Source organism: Bombus vosnesenskii, unplaced genomic scaffold (genome assembly GCF_011952255.1).
Source record: "Bombus vosnesenskii isolate JDL3184/JDL3185 unplaced genomic scaffold, Bvos_JDL3184-5_v1.1 scf7180000016281, whole genome shotgun sequence".
NCBI classification, from domain to species: domain Eukaryota; kingdom Metazoa; phylum Arthropoda; class Insecta; order Hymenoptera; family Apidae; genus Bombus; species Bombus vosnesenskii.
In genome coordinates, this window is record NW_022884350.1 from 496940 (window position 1) to 514953 (window position 18014).

General features: G+C 37.2%; 1 protein-coding gene across 1 annotated transcript in view; it reads left to right on the forward strand.

Annotated features, from left to right (window-relative positions):
• Positions 1–18014, forward strand: part of LOC117242932 (cadherin-87A) — a 539676-nt gene that overhangs the window by 275028 nt on the left and 246634 nt on the right. The window contains exon 4 of the mRNA XM_033509995.1: positions 4840–4895. Within this exon, the coding sequence (XP_033365886.1) occupies positions 4840–4895 (56 nt within the window). The remainder of the gene's footprint in view (positions 1–4839; positions 4896–18014) is intronic.

Below are 18014 nucleotides of genomic sequence, written 5' to 3' on the forward strand. Positions count from 1 at the left end.
GAACACCATATATACAGATGAAAGGAATATTGATCGTACACTTTCGCGAAATGTATTAATAAATAATTCGCCAGTCTTTCGTTGCCTATAGAAATAAAGATATTACGAAGGTATACCAAATCATTATCGACGATATTTCCATATTACCAAATTATGTTATAGAACGCTAATATCTTTATAATTAGACTAATAAATAATTAATTAATATATATATGTCGGGTTTACATTAGAATTAGGGTTAGGGGCGTGAAACGAATCTTCGTTTGGGTTACACGTTGTCGTTATGCAATAGAGAAGACATTGACTAGTGCAAATACGATTATTATAGAACCGGACAAGTAACCATGGTAGTTAGGTACTCGAGAAACTAATGACAATGATCCTAGGTTCAATAACGAATCCGCGGTCGACGGGATGATAGATGAACGTATTCACAAAATCTAAGTTGGGCGCGTAATATTCACTGGTCGTAAAGGGTTACTCCTTTCATCAATGAGATCGCGAGCGAGAATGCCTTTCCCGTCCCGATGATGCCACAGAGGAAAACTATATTGGGGTGTGTCTAAGGACACGAGATCATCGGATTCGTCGAGAAAAGCCTTCGTTCAGAAAGTAAGGGAAATTGGCGTTGCTGCTAATTGGTCAATCTCCATATCGGTGGCTAGAAAAAGATGCTAGCCGCCCTCGAGGGAAAGTTGCTAGTGGGAGACGCCGCTCGTTGAAAAATAGGTCTCCCCTATTTTCCCGTAGTTGGGACAAAGACTGTTTGTCCGTTTGAAGGACTTTAGTTGACTAAATCTTAAGATTTATAACGGGCCCTGGAGCTAGCTGACCATGTACTGCGGAGACGCATCGACATCTGGCAATCATCTTACTCGAAGAATAGGGTCTGCGTGTGGCGAGCTACGGCACAGAGACCGTTGGAATGTTTACTGTCGAGTGTTACAACTATTTCCTTTTTAAGGAGAGCTATAGAATTATTCCATGCCTTTGTTAGACACAGCGTTCATCCCGTGACCGCGGCTACGTTCGGCGACTGACTGTCGCCTCGAGCCCAAGCTCATTATCACAACTCTCGAACAATTACAATCGGATTGAATAACTACAATTGTTCAATCACAGCTATAGTAGACTCTAGGTTACAATGTTGCGGGATTATCCAAAATTTCAAAGGCTCCGGTGTTCTTTCATCTCCGACATATATATACATACTAATGTACATGTGGATATTAATATACATATACATATTCAAAATTACAAAATTACAGACAAGATAGACAATAAATCAAATAAAGTTGGCAGCTACTTTCGTCAAATCCATTCGCTTTGGTTGTAATTAACAAGTAATTGAATGAATAATTTAATTATTGTTATTTCATTTGCTTCAGAATTAAGAATTAAAGCATTCCAGGCGTGCATGCGATCTGAAACATTCAAAGAATCTCATTTGCAGTCCTTCGTACGTAAAACCTTGTTCAAACATTTTACGAATACCGAATACGTTTCTCCCTTCGGGAATCACGTACGAGGACGAAGGGATTATCGCGAGAAATCGCGACAGAGAACAGCGCTGATAGCGTGGCGACGCCTCGTAACGGAATGCAGCCGGAAGTGAACTGTTTCCTTGCGGTAAATGGCAACAGTGCCGATGTAGACACCCTGTGGATCTCGTGTACACTCGCGGTCGATGCATCCACGACATCCAGCGTCACGTAATTGATCCGTAGTTATCCGCAAGGTTGGCTAGGTGCATATGTTGGCAAACGTGGGTTGCTTCGTATGCGAATCCAATTGTGTGCATGAATTTTGTTTCGCTTGCGTACTATGCAATGGTAAGCAGCAGTAGGCGAGTCCTGCTCGGTTCCTGACCTAATTGATTGGATGACGTTGCTAATTGCAGCATCAACTGGTAAGGAAAACAGATGAAGGAAATGCACTATTAACGTCGCGAATTTCATACTTGCGTACGTGGTAATTGTGTTCGTTTGAGCGTTTGCGTGACGTAGCGGAGATCACACGGGAAGTTCATAGAGATGTTCTAAGACAGCTGCTCGTTTTACGAGTATTTTTCAAGGATTTTTGGCAACTGTCGAGTAGCTTCACGAAATCTTTCTGGAAAATTTTTTGAAGCAACAATAACATCCTTTAAGTAGATTATTTTTGAACAGTAAAATCCTTCAAATACGTTTTTCGACATCGTGTTGTAAAAAAACAGAACCTTTATAATTCATAAATTCCGGCTATACTCACGAAAATATTTCAACTGTTACCATAGTTTATGTTTTATACGAAACATGTAACGAGACGCGATCGTCATGATTAGTCAGGTTTAAAACCGATCAGAAAATGTACATAGAAATCATAGAATATTTATTGTCAACATATATTTAGTAAGAAATTAATATACAGCATAAACAACCATCTTAAGCAAGTGCAAATATTAAATGCGACCCGATTGAACATCAAGGTTTATTAATAAAATTAATGTGACTAATTGCTTATTTAAATAATTTTGTGGTTTCTACGAAATAGACACGAACAAGACACGACCGCCGTGATTAGTCAAGTTTAAAACCGATCAGAAAATGTACATAGAAATCACAGAATATTTATTGCCAACATATATTTAGTAAGAAATTAGTATACAGCATAAACAGCCATCTTAAGCAAGTGCAAATATTAAATACGGCCCGACTGAACATCAAGGTTTCTTAATAAAATTAATGTGACTAATTGCTTATTTAAATAATTTTGTGGTTTCTACGAAATAGACACGAACAAGACACGACCGCCGTGATTAGTCAAGTTTAAAACCGATCAGAAAATGTACATAGAAATCACAGAATATTTATTGCCAACATATATTTAGTAAGAAATTAGTATACAGCATAAACAGCCATCTTAAGCAAGTGCAAATATTAAATACGGCCCGACTGAACATCAAGGTTTCTTAATAAAATTAATGTGACTAATTGCTTATTTAAATAATTTTGTGGTTTCTACGAAATAGACACGAACAAGACACGACCGCCGTGATTAGTCAAGTTTAAAACCGATCAGAAAATGTACATAGAAATCACAGAATATTTATTGCCAACATATATTTAGTAAGAAATTAGTATACAGCATAAACAGCCATCTTAAGCAAGTGCAAATATTAAATACGGCCCGACTGAACATCAAGGTTTCTTAATAAAATTAATGTGACTAATTGCTTATTTAAATAATTTTGTGGTTTCTACGAAATAGACACGAACAAGACACGACCGCCGTGATTAGTCAAGTTTAAAACCGATTAGAAAATGTACATAGAAATCACAGAATATTTATTGCCAACATATATTTAGTAAGAAATTAGTATACAGCATAAACAGCGATCTTAAGCAAGTGCAAATATTAAACACGGCCCGACTGAACATCAAGGTTTATTAATATAATTAATGTAATTAATTGATTGTTTAAATAATTTTATGATATCCACGAAATATTATAGTCGCGCTAAATATTTTGTTAATTCTAATTGTCGAATATCTACACCGATGTTATTTAATTGGTTCAGCGCGGAGCGTTTTGCTTCACCAAATTGAGGTTCTCTTTTATAGCGAGATGTAGATAAATGGAACATCATTAACTTGCACGCGAACCTCATTCATTACATTTCGTCAACACGCGTTAGGAATGGTACTTACAACTAGTTTACAAGTCTTGAATAAACGAGGTGAAAAGCGATACTAACAGGGAAAGCGTGGATCGTCTCATTGTTAGTCTTCCTGTCAGTTTTTGTCATGACTGTATGGTCTCGTGTGGCTGATTAGTTATGTACCTTATTCATTGCATGTACCACGACAGTTGCCTGTATTTTCAGACTTGTTTTCCTGCAGCAGACGAGTACCTACTGCGTTGTGCTGTGTCGTAAAGAATTCTCCACAGTAAAGTATGACATTATGCTCCCGTACTCATTTATATTTCAGTATCATTTCTGTTAAAGCATAGTACATTATACACACCGAGGGTGAACTCATCCGGATAAAATGCCTTTATAATTTACAACTCGAAACGTTGACCAACCATAGACTTAGGCTAAACGAGCGATATTTCTAACAGTTATTTTTTTTCTGCAAATTGTAGCGGAGGATTTCAGGTGCGAAGATGTTGTTGCGCAAATTAAAAATAAGTTCTTGATATTTGATAGAGTATAGAAATGTATAGAGAGGTATAGAGATAGATACACTATAGTATAGTATAATATAGTATAGCGCATAATAGAGTCAATTTATTTAGATAAAAATGCTTTCATAACTTACGATCCTTAAACGTTAACCAACCGCCTGAAGATTACACTAAGGAAACTCCAAATTTGATTTCTTCCCACTTGGCCGAGGACTTTCATCTGCTGCTGTAGCAAAAAAAGGCACAATATAGAATTTATATAATAGGAAAAATATATAAAATATCCATAATTTGTTCCAATCCTTAGCTGATGAAACAAATTTTTATCAAGCTTTTATTTCTTTACCATTTAATAACATTTAATAGCACTCTAAATTATGTTTATATTTGATTGTATCTATCGATTGTACAAATTCGAATCGTATTGCATCTTTATTTGAATCAGATAAATTTTCTACGTTCTTAACCTTTCTATTTCGAGGTAGACGAAGTTTGTCTGTAATTTATCAGACCCGAACAGAATCTAGCCATCAATTGCAAATACTTTCGAAGAAATCAAACAATTAATCTTCGACTGGAACTGGAATTATAGTACGGTCACTGTTTTATTTGCCCACTGTTACTGACTGAAGGTTCAATCAATAATCAACACGTTTCTTTTGCCTGCAGGTTTTCCAAGAAGCTCGCGACGTTACTGGCAATTTGTCTTTTGGCCACACGCACTGGTGAGTGATTCTCTCTGCTTCTCTTCTATGTCTAAACGTTCTATCTTGGCAGAATTCCAATGTTCTCCAATGTTCTCTGGATCTATTGCGAAAGAATTTGTGCAATCGCAAGGAAAGACAATTAATTTTTTCCAAATTTCAATTGTTCATACGTTTTAGCTAAATACTTCCAGCTATTTGTAGTCTGAGATTTAATTATCAAGTTGATTCCTAAGTTAATTTTGGAAAAGATTTGTTCATTCATTTAATATGATTTTGTATGTGTAAAGAGGAAAAGTGATTAATTGATTTGACACGATCCGAGGTAAAATCTTTTTTTTTACCTATGATTTTAACGAGACGATTTGTTCAAACCATTAGATAATTTCGCCTTAAACTCCAACATTCCAGATGGCTGCCAATTCCAATTGTTCGATATTCATTGAACTATATGGAAAGTTTCGGTTGCAATGGAGCTGACAAGTTCATATACGTTCTAGGAAAACAACTATTTGTATTTCAATTACTCTTAAATTAAATTCTATATTAAATATATATTAAATTCTATAAAGTTGTTCCTTGAAGTATATATAGTAAACGATCTTTTCAATTAAAACACTGTGAAATATACAGGGTGGTTGATAACTGGTGGTACAAGCGGAAAGGGGGTGATTCTACGCGAAAAAAGAAGTCGAAAATATAGAATAAAAATTTTTCGTTTCAGGCTTTGTTTTCGAGAAAATCGACTTTGAATTTTCGCTCGGTACGCGTGCACTTTATCACGTCTCGTTATAACGGATCTCACTGTAGATCGTTTTTCGAGTAGAATCACCCCCTTTCCGCCTGTACCACCAGTTACCAACCACCCTGTATAAGAAAGAATTATAACCTACGCAGAAAGAATAGGATAAATTAAGATATTGTATAATCATAATTAAATACATAATTTTGTCCCTTACTTATTAAGCAACACTGTTTCGATAATCGGATGTTTCGTTATTCGATGTTACAGAAAGCAATCATTCCGTCAGTAGTAGGTATCCTGATAATCGAAATTCTACTATGTATATTTGTTTTTCGTTACCGCGTAATATTGTTCAGATAATGAAACTTGGATATTCTAATATAATATTGATCATTCTTGAAGCATAAAATACCCAGCAAACATGGCAGTTACTTCAATAAAATACCTAAGAAGAAAATTATTTAATGAATATATTGTTTATTTCGACTATTTAGGTACTATTGGATTGACAACTAATTGATTGCGGATTTTGTCAATACCACCTAATGACTTAAAAAATGACTAAAAAAACTAATGACTAAAAAAATAAATGACAGTTACCAAACCAATATTTTGAAATAATCGTGATTTTTCTTCCAATCGTTTCATATTGAGCTATCAAACGAAGTAACTTTTCATTTGGTATTTTATATTTGAAAGATATGTAGTGTTGGAGGTTTTCAATGTTGGTAATAATCATTTCATCAAAATATACTGTCTATAAGAAGCTTCTATGTGTATATATACAGCTTAGGCAACACCTCGATACCACTTTCGGCAAACATAACTGGCCCTTCGCTTGCGTACGTATATGTATAATCATACGTAGGAAGTTCCTGGTCTTTTCGAGTTGTTGGCACAAAATCCTTCTTACGACCCACTTACAAAATTGTCAGAGCTTTTACCCTTGGCACTTTCCCTTTCCTTTCCTTTCTTCGAGATATTTTCACATCCCTTCTAGTTCAGCTTTTGCAATGTCCCGACCTTCTTATCGTATACCCTCTTTGCGTAACACTCTTCATATGAAAATTTTAGATGTCGTATATTGCTTATTGCTTTGCAATTACGTTAGAACCGAATTAATAGAGAAAGAAAATTATTCGGATAATGGAATTTTCCCATAATAGAACAATCACTTTTCTGCTATAAAATTTTATTTCTTCAAACACAGATTAAAATTAATTGGCAGATTCTTGAAATATTTATGGACGCCGCATCTTTTTGGCTGCCAAGTCACATAATTTTATCGACATAAGTAATTGTATAGAGTTACGTTCTTTTTATATTTCGAATCATCGAAGCCCTTCTGTAAATGCCACAAATGCTTTGTCATGACAAGGCACGTCTTCATTATCACTTTCGTTTGCTGTTTCCATTTGAATAAAATCGTCATTATCGTCGTTTGTATCGCGATGAAGCCATTTCATTACGTCAGTATACTTTGGGGTTCTTCTCTACTGTATGCAGCATCTGAAAAACCTACCTGCTTTTCATAATTTTCAATATCGCGTTGTTGGTTTTTAATATCTGTGATCATGGCTTTCAAAACATCGTGTATTTTTGCCAATACTGTTGCACTTACACTTCCAAGTTTTTTATTTACGTCCTCTTTTGCTTCTCCTTTCTCTTGTACATTCTTGTAAATTATTACGACCGGGACTCGTTCAATCGGAAAAATGATAGAATTTTTACGTTTTATATAGACATTAATAAAATATGTACTTACTTAAATATGTATTGTATGTACTGAAAAACATTATGTACGGATAGCAAAGTGTTCGAATGATACAACATTCGTATATTATGTTGGGCTTTGGTTTCGAATATTTTAGTATTAGTATATAATTATATTATAATATACAATAAAATATATTATTATCATAGTTGTAATCTATATACTATATTATAATATAACTATATTACATTATTGGTATACTTATATATGGTATATTATAGTTATATTATAATATAGTATATAGTATATTATATTATATATATAATATATAATTATTATATATATAATATATATATAATATTATATATATAATATATATACTACATATATAATATAATATAATATAATATAATATAATATAATATAATATAATATAATATAATATATAATATATAATTATATTATATTATATATGTAGTATATATAATATAACTATAATATACTATATATAACTATACTAATAATATGATATAATTATGTATAATATACTTATATTGTTGAAAATGACAATGAGTTCGTGCTCGCCATCCATATGCAGATGCGTTAGTTATAAGGAATAGTAACTAGAGGATGATCCTAGTTACAATCGATAGATTTAATCGATAGGCTTTTTTGTTTTTATCCCCAGCTTTTGTAAGCGCGTGTTTTTTGGCTCAGAACGGTGTGATAGATTTATCCATTCAATAAAATAATAACTATTCTGCTCTTACCTCTGAGTATAGAAATAACATATATTATAATATAGTATATAGAATATATTAATATATAAATTTTATTCTGATAGTGGGTATTCGAATAAAGGCAATTTTGCTGTATTTATCTGTTTATTTCAATTATTCGCTGCATTTACTTGCAATTAGTAGAATAACGTCCATCTCTGTCACGAAAACAAAGGTCGAGGAAGACGACACGAAATAAGGCGCGAAAAATGCGAAAGCAGGAAAAGAGAGGAGAGGGGCATTTCCTTGTTCCGGTTAGGGGAAGCAGGAACCTTCCACCGAAGGGTCTTGCCACTTTCCTTCTCCTTCTCCTTCTCCTTCTCCTTCTTTCTCTTCCTCTTCTTCTTTTTTCCCCCTCTTAGAAAACCGCATATCTTAGCGAAGCTGTGAAACGGATTTTCCAGCGGAAGCAAAGGAAGGAACGTTGTTCTCCCTCGTTTCTCCCTTCTCCTTCGCGCTTCTTTTTCTCTCAACGCTCCTGTCCTCCGGCTTCATCCACTTTTCACCCCCATATCCGCCACCGTTTCGGATTTGTTACTTTATTTGCACGCGCGCTTGTTTACCTTTCGCGCGTCACCCGTTCGCTCGCCACGACTGTCTCCCCTTTTCTTCCATTCTTCGCTGTTTTCGCCATCATCCCATTTTCTCTCCCAAGCTCCGATTGTTCGTGGCAACGGCGCAGCTGCATCTGCTTTCCAGGGAATTGAACGTCCCTAAACCTCGTTCGTATCAATCGAACGAAACCGTTCAATATAATTGCGGCGACTTTAATATTTGAGGAGGGCCATTGTTCAGAGTTTAGTTAATCAATGGCGTTATGTACGTGTAAATAGTTTGCACAGGTAATAGAGCAGTTTCATACTCAGACGTGTATAATATGTCTGGACGATTAAATCGTCGAACACTTAAACTAATTGGTAATTAGCCGCACGTAATTAAAGGAATGTAAGCTGCATGTGTCTATGTATTGTATATTTTATAAGGTTGTTTTATATGTTTTCGACCATTACGCGTATTCTGGAAATTTTCCTACCTTGAAATTTTCCGTAAATGGATGAACGTCCGTAGTCCAATACAGTAGAATATTCGGCAAAAAATAATGCAGTAGATAATCGAATGCTCAAAAAATACGGAAAATACTCAAAAAATAAAATCGTAGAAAACATTTTGATAATGTAATATCGTACGTGTATTTAGGCTGAGTTAATTATTTAACTGATCGAACATTTGCTAACTGGTCTCGCGATATTTAATTATTTACATTTTTCTACGCTTCGTATTAAAATTTCGAAAAGAATGAGGTTATGACAAAGTCCAATGCACCTCGGATAATACGAAACTTCGGTTAACCGAGAGTCTACTGTAATTACAATCTCATTTTATTCTTTTTATATTAGACGTTCTAGTCATTAAATTCCAGGGAAGACAGTGCATTTTTTTTCTGTTTTGTCCATACAACCGAACCAGATGCGCATAGCTGACCATTTATTTGTACCATACGCCGGCGACAGTAAATTAACAACGCTTGAATTGTATAAGATAATTTAGAAGCATCTTTAATCATCGTATTGTACGATATACAGGGTGGTTGGTAACTGGTGATACAAGCGGAAAGGGGGTGATTCTACGCGAAAAAAGAAGTCGAAAATATAGAATAAAGATGTTTTTTTTAATTTTTTTTTTTTAATTTTTCCATAGAGACAACGATCTACAGTGAGATCCATTATAACGTACCGCACGCGTACCGAGCGAAAATTCAAAGTCGATTTTCTCGAAAACAAAGCCTCAAACGAAAAATTTTTATTCTATATTTTTGACTTCTTTTTTCGCGTAGAATCGCCCCCTTTCCGCTTGTAATGCCAGTTACCAACCATCCTGTATATTAATTCTGTCATCGATAATGGTTGTCGATGACCATAAGATCTCATTATCGATAATGGTAACAGGTAACCGAAAAGAATCCTGACATCGATTATGGTTACCGATAACCAATAAAATTTTGATTAGACCTCGGTTTGAAGGACATAAAATTATCGCCTCTTTTTATTGCAATTTAACAGTTTTCAATGTGCAGAATGCAAAAATGCAAGTTTTAACTTTAGGAATCCAGTGGTTCGAGAATTATGCACACGTGAAACAGCATTTTAAGCGTATTTTGGTGGTTAGTATGATATTGCTTCTATCGAACTGATATCGAACTGAACCTAGCGTAAGGATGACCGGAGAATAAAACATAACCCAAACCTAATCCAATATTCAGAATTCAAAATTCCGCCGCAAAATGACCCACATCCACGTGCATTTGTTAGCCAGGTCTCTGCGCTCATTGGGCGAATCGTGGAAAAGCTAACGTGGAAAAGCCAACGTTAAAGCGGGCCGTCAGATACACCGTAAACGCTCAACTTTACATAACTTTTAAACTGTTTGCTGGATTCCTCAAACTAAGACTTGCATTTTTTGTCGTTTATAATGATTATTCTTAGCCAAAATCTTTACGTATACTATTGTAGTATCGTGGACGAGAGACCTAAGAGATTATAGCAATCGACGCCACGAATTGGCCGATCCCCTGATTTCCGTTGAGATAATAGGGGTGATTTAGTTTGTATAACACTGTGATTCACAGAATTATAAATTATGTATTTCCAACACTTAGATTACACTGTTGAGCAGAGATAAATAGATAATAACTTAGCGCGCGAAGATAAGATAGATATGTACGCTAGAGCAGGGCTCTTATAATTGAAGTTAGTGTACGAACAATGTCGCCAAAAAGCCAAAGTGTCGACAGGCACTACAACAATATATCGTCGGTCCTTCAATCGAATAGTTTCGCGGAAAAGGCCTGCGTGACCCTGGCCACGAGCGGTTGCAGAACACGTGCGTGGTGGGGCTAAGACAAACGACAAAGGGATGCTAAGGGACAAAGACGAATTAACAGTCAGTGTCAGTCGAGAAGTCAGAGAGTGTGAATCGAGAAGTCAGAGAGGGCGAATTGCGTTGTCGAGAGAGTGTGGTCCGCGTGAGAGAGAACGTTGGAACCGTAGCGACGAGAGTTGCAAAGTTAAGAGTTCACGTTAAACAACCATCGTTTCCTGTTTAACCAACATCTGTCTAATCCATTTATTGTAAATAAACTAAATGTAGTAAAGATCCTACACTATGATCTTTTCAATCTGAATTAACCTGTTACGATCTCTGCTGTACAGGTGTCACCGTTATGCCGGACATGTAGAACATTAGAATATCTGGAACCGAGGCGAGGATATAGTTGTATCGTCTCTCCCTCTCTCTCTTTCTCTGTGTTTTCTCCTCTAATTGCTGTGCTGTCGTGTCGAGTCAGAGATGAATCGCAACGAACGGTTTGCTCTTCGAAATAAATGCTTCTTTTCGTTGGTGATATTCGCGCCGCGTCGAACGCGTAAAAAAGCTAATAAAACGTACCGGTACAGGCGTACGTATGGTTTTTGAAAGCAGACTTGTTTGCAACCACCTCTGTGTACGATTGATCACTCAAAGGGCAACGTTTGCCCGCTCACGAATACGCGTCAATCACGTTCTAACGATGTATTCAAATACGACGCCGCACGTACGCGTGTAATTGGACTGGAAACGTCTGCCGGCTAGATGATTTTCAAAGGTCTATTGATTTATTTCTTGTTTGCCGAATTATGATATATTTGTGTGGTGTTATTTTCCCAAATTTGCAAATATTCTTATGTATAGGAAGCAGCAGTAGCAGTTTGCAGATATATTAGAAAGAGGAGTAGGAAATTGACCAAGTTACATATACAGAGTGGAACGGTAATCGTAGTGCAATCGGTCAGAGGTTAATTCTACGTGAAAAAGTAAGTCGAAAATGTAGAATACAATTTTTTCATATGACGCTTCGTTTCTGAAGAAATCGAGTTTGAAAATTCGTCGGATATGCTTTAAACTTGGCTAAGAGGCGACTAGGCGAACAAGCCACTGGAGGTTACTGTACACGTGAAAATAAGTTCAGAATGTGAAATAAAACTTTCTCGTTTGAAGCATCATATTCGAGCAAATCAAATTCAAATATGTTTAATTACGAACTGGTCTCGTACACGCGCATGATACATTTTCGAACTTTCGATTTTTTTCGCAATGAAGCATCTTATTTATTTTCAAATACATTTTAAATTCCTGTCGACTATTTACTCTTGTTTAGCCCGAAATTAAACAAATTTAAAACATTTAAGTTAAATTAAATTTTGTCAAATCTTCAAAGTCAATTTTCTCGAAGACGAAGTCTCAAATTAAAAAATGCTATACTAAACTTTTTCCTTATTTTTTCACGTAGTATGAACCCCTGCCCGTATGTACTACGATTAACGCCCCACCCTGTATAGATTAAGATAGATTTACAAATTTACACACGCTATATGGTGGCACTATTTGGAGAAATAAAATGTTATAAATTAATGCATTGCTGTTTGTGGCAACACACATATGAGACAATGCTTCTAATATCGCCGATAACAAGTATTTTGAAAAAAGCATCACCAGAAGTCAACAAGGGATTAAAGTCGTAATCGAAAATGTATAAAGAAACATATTTTATGTACGTGAAAGACAAATGATGTCTCTTTCGTTTGAGACTAATTTGATATAAAATTGTGTCTTACGCTTGGCTTGAGAACGATTTCAAATTTGGCCAGTGATATTAGCTACACTTACGATAAATAAATTTTGCAGAGTGGAAAGTACAAAAAGTCGTATGATTTTGTTTTTAACATTAAACATTATTTTGTTTAATTTCTTCGAAAATTTTATTTTGTATAATTTGCTTGCGATAAATAAATTTATAGAAGTTTGATTTTCGAGGAAACAAAAAATGCAGTCGAACAATTTCAATTCTGAAATAATCTTGTAAGAAAATCATAAATTATCGTATTTCAATGATCTATGTAATATAAATTTAGAAACAAAGATTTTAAGATGTAAAAAATATAATATAAAACCATTTCATTATTTTTACATTATAAAGTTTCTTTTTTTTTCTTTTTTTTTTTTACTAAACTTGGCTTTTTAAATATTCAGAAATACGAAACTGTGTCGAACATTTTACAAACATGGAAACGGTTGAGAAGATTTCGTTTAAAGTTTCAAGAGTATCCTATTTATTGAAAAAATTTCATTAAAATCGTGTGGTTTTAAGTAATTACGTATGCATATCGTTTATTTGATCGACTAAAATTTAGTTTAAGAAATACCTTCCATTCGTTTAATATTCTATATTCGTTTAATATTTTAGCATTTGAAATATTGCTCTCCATATTTACACCATAAACGATTTTGAAATGAAATATTGTTTAAATATTGCACTAGTACGTATAGTATGATATAAGAGAAAATATAAATGAATAATAACAAAAGTATATATGTCATTCTGTTAATCCGAAATAGATAAAATATTTAAATATATAAGCGTTTGTTCTTAACAAATTCTGTCAAACACTATTCAAAATTTAAATGACAAAGTGAGTCTGTTACGTCGCGTAACACTCTACCGAGCCGAGGCCACACACCACGGGCAAGATGGCAACCAGATGTCTTCGGATACTCACTGCGTACCCTCAATAGCCTCAAGTACCTTCCATAAATCTCATAGATTTCCTAGTAAAGGTCCTTCAAACCAAACAAACGTCTATTTCCGAAGAATTTTCAAAGACTATTGTCTACCACGGCTTAACTAGGGAAAGTTAGTTTTTCTCACGTACGCTGCAACTTCCCTCTCACTAACCACTTTCTCTCGAGGACGGTTAAGACCCTTCGTTTAACCAATCAACAACGAAGCCTATTTCCCTCACTCTCTTAACTAACATCGGCACCAACAAATCCGATGGTCCCGTGCGCTAGACACACCCATCCTTAGCTCTCCTCCGAGACAGCATCGTCTCCCAAGAGTACTGTTTTTGCATCCTTCGAACGGTCAACATCCTTCCACCGGGTATACACACCCGCAGATCAGTCAATCACCCATCTCGTACATACGCACCAGTGTAACTATCCTCGTTATAAGTTGTGGAATAAACGGTGAAATATAACTTACTACTGTGTCATATTCATATCAACCACCTCTGTTATCCTAACCGAAACAGGGGAACGACTACTTCGCGGCGTCGATTCACCGAATCGTAGCGAGAATTTACGCCTCTCGCTGACGCGTTTTCCTCGCGACCGCGTCTCTCCGCGAACGGTCGTAACATTTGGTCCTTCGAGCCGGATCATCAGTGGCAGTGGATAGTTTTGTCACCCATCCGGTCGAAACATTTGGTCCTTCGAGCCGGATTCAGTGACAAGTGAAAAGTGTGGACACGTAACCGGTCGAATCATTCGATCCTCAAAGCCGTATGACGCCTCAAGTGAAAAGTGCATACCAGTGCCACCCACTATCATACAGTGCCACGTGAATCCAACATAACCAGCAGCGGAAGCGTTACCCCCCAGCGAGGTCAATAACGTCAAGGATCGTCACCCTTGACGAGGTATAATTCGGTGGTTGAAACGCAACCACGCAGCCTCCTGCCGCAACTGGACAATCGTCAACAGAAGTAAGTTATAACCACTCCACCCTTAACTATATAACAAACAATGGCAACCGGAAACGAAACAGAAATCACCTCCTTGCATCGGGAGCGAAGCAATCTAAGCGACCAATTCCAGGCCGTATCGAAATCACTCGACGAATACGAACAGTCTGGTCAGCACTACAAGGCCACCTTAATAACTTATCGAAAACAAGTCGACGACATTTGGAAACGGTTTAACATTGTCAACGACCAATTACTTGAGCTCGACGACTTCGCACCTGTGGACTTACTCGATGTCTATGTGGATCTGGTAGTACGATTGAGCACTCTCATCGAACTTAATTCTTCCTCAACGGATGCCTCCAAGAGAGTAGCGAATCCAAAACCTCCGGAATGCAGCAACAAAACTCCTAGCAGGTTCCAGAGACCACCGATCCCATCGCATGACACGCGAAGCTCATCGCATCACACTCGCAACGTGTCACCTAGACGCGGCCCGACGACAACCACATTAGCATCGAACGTTCATGACTCTTTAACCGCAGCCCACAACCTAGATAGTAACGGGTTGAATCCCATCCAGGATAGCAACAAGGTCAACGTCGAGTCGAAACCTACTGTAAAGGCTTCGAAATCCACTGTGCTCAAACCATCCAGGGGCAGTGTTTCTTCGGGCAATACTTCTACGATGGACGTCCAACACAACGTATCGACGTCCAATCATCTTTCTTACATCACGTCATCTGCACCACCCGAGATTAGTAACGCGAAGACTCCTCCTTCGCCACCTCAGAGATGTGCTACGCCTGCAATTGGCCCTACTCAGAATCATTGCCTCGTTATTAATACCATGACTAATCACTCAAATGGTATCGGTAATTTACAGAACATTCTATCTGATCTTAACGATTCTCTACTGAGTTCACAGAGTGCCACACCGAACAAGTCGCGTGTCACGGACTTCTCCCTGAAGTCACCCTTGGCTGCAACGACGCTACCACACTCTCCAATGGCAAAACAAGTCCAAATCACGACGCCCAACGCTTCTCCTCTACCAAGAATCATCACTAAGAGAATGCGATTCGAGCGGGTCATCGGGGGGAGTCCAGCCTCCCAATCAACCTCAAACTTCCGCACCGCGCTTGATGAATCTTCACCAAGCATCACCGACGTTCCCTTCGACGATACTTCCTGGGCCGAGGTGTTTAACGACACTTCCAAAAGCAAGATTCACGACACTTCTTGGGTCGTGAATTTCACCTGGAAATCGCCCGGCATCGACGAGGAAGACGGCGATCTAGACTACAAGGGAGACAACGTGCCATCCAGGCAACGGGCCTTCGGCCGCATCGCCAAGTTCACCCTGGGGACGACAGCATCATCCGGACGGCCGTTGTTCACACGGCAAGGAGCATCTTGGATCGAGGTGCCACGCAGCTTGTCCTACCATCGAGCCAAGTCGATCCAGCAGAATACGGGCCATCAACTATCAACATGGAGTTGGGCGGCAGCTCCAATTAACTTTACCTTACAGAACTTTTGATCGGTACCCTCAACGGGGGGAGTATGGAGGCCACGGAGAGATACGAACCCTCGATCTCCTGTTTACCAACTTCGAGGCGTTTTGTAGCCGATTTGGCCTTAAACACCTTGCAATATCTGAGTTCGTGAGATCCTTTGCAGATCGGACACATCCACATCCGATCGGTGACGAGTGTGTTGGTAGGTATCCCCTTTTCTCATTGGTGTTGGAGCGTTCGTTTGATCGCCGTTTGTCCTTGTTTGTAAGAAGTCTATTAAGTGCGTGTATGACGGCAGTTTCTTGTCTGGTAATGTGCATTGCCATTTGCGAATGATGGCTGGGGGTAGTTTCGATGTAAGTAATTTGATAAGAACGGTGTTTGATGTGATTGGGTCACCGAGGTTCTCTAACGCTTGGATATTTATCTTGACCGTCTCGAGAAAGTCGTCTATGGCTTCGGGTGTCTCTTTAACTATTTTCGGATAATCGAAAAGCAAGTCGAGGTGGCGCATGCAGATTTGACGGTGGCAGTCGAATTTTTCCTTAAGCACGTCGACGGCGATTGCATAGTTTGACTCGGTGATGGCTAACGATTGTATACTTCGCGCGGCCTTTCCGGTCAAAGAGGATCGTAGGTAGTGAAATTTCTGCACGGATGTAAGTCGCTCGCTTCGATCGATAGTGATAGTCAAAAGTAGGCAGGTGAATTTCCGGCAGTTTAACTGATGTCAGCTCGGCGACATTAGACGACTCGGAGCCTTGTGATTTCGACGACGATGCTGGTGTATCATCCATGAGGGTGTGTATTCGGACTACAAGATCGTCATATGTGTCGGTTACTTCGGAAACGCGCGCGTCGTTTATCTCGCCTAAATCTTCTAATTCCTCTTGTAACAATCGACACTTAAAAATTATTAATATCGCGAAATAAAGTCGAATAACGAAAAGTAACTATAAATTCTTATTTTCTAAAGAAATAAAAGCTCAGATAGAGAAACTCGAAGGAAACCAATATAACTTGGAAAAATAAAATAAAATCGGAAACCCGGAACACTCGATAGTCTGGACAACTCAATTGATACATTAATCTTCCGGCAAAGAGAAAATCCAGGAGCGAATCTTAGTTTAGTAATCTCATTCTTTTTCTTACAATTTATATCGTCGCGGTATAGATCACAGTTTCAAGTGCAATCCACGTTCACCACAAATTGTAAAATGTAAGCTGCATTTAAAGCATAAATATTATTGTTATATTAAAGAACATATCATTGTTTGAAACGTAATAAAATTGACATTTGTAACGATCTTGTGAACTAATTGCTTCATTTATAACATGATTTTTTCGAAAAGTCATACTTACCATCGAAGAAAAGTGGGTCAAGATCATAAAACATATTAGCTTCCATTTCGAAAACTAGAATTTACCGTAGAAATTTTTACAGCATTGGCAAATAACTTTTCGTATAAACTTCGAATCGAATTTACGACTTGCCCCCGTATTTAATTTGAATTTTACATGTGATACTTACCTTCTGCGTAAGCGATTGTAATAAACTTTTGTTAGTGACCAATAAAAATAGCGTTTGACATAAATATTTGCGTAAATTATCATACGAAATTGGCCGGGTTTAAGAGCTCAGATTTCTATGATTTTAAAAATAAGTTCGAAAGACAGAATTTTCTTTAATGAATGAATTCAACGAGCTTTCCTAATACATTCGCTGTTATTGACGCATGTGGTACGTCGACTGAATTTCTTAGTCAATTTTGCATCTTGTACAATTGTTACATTTTAAAATTGGTCAAAAAAATAAATAGGATAG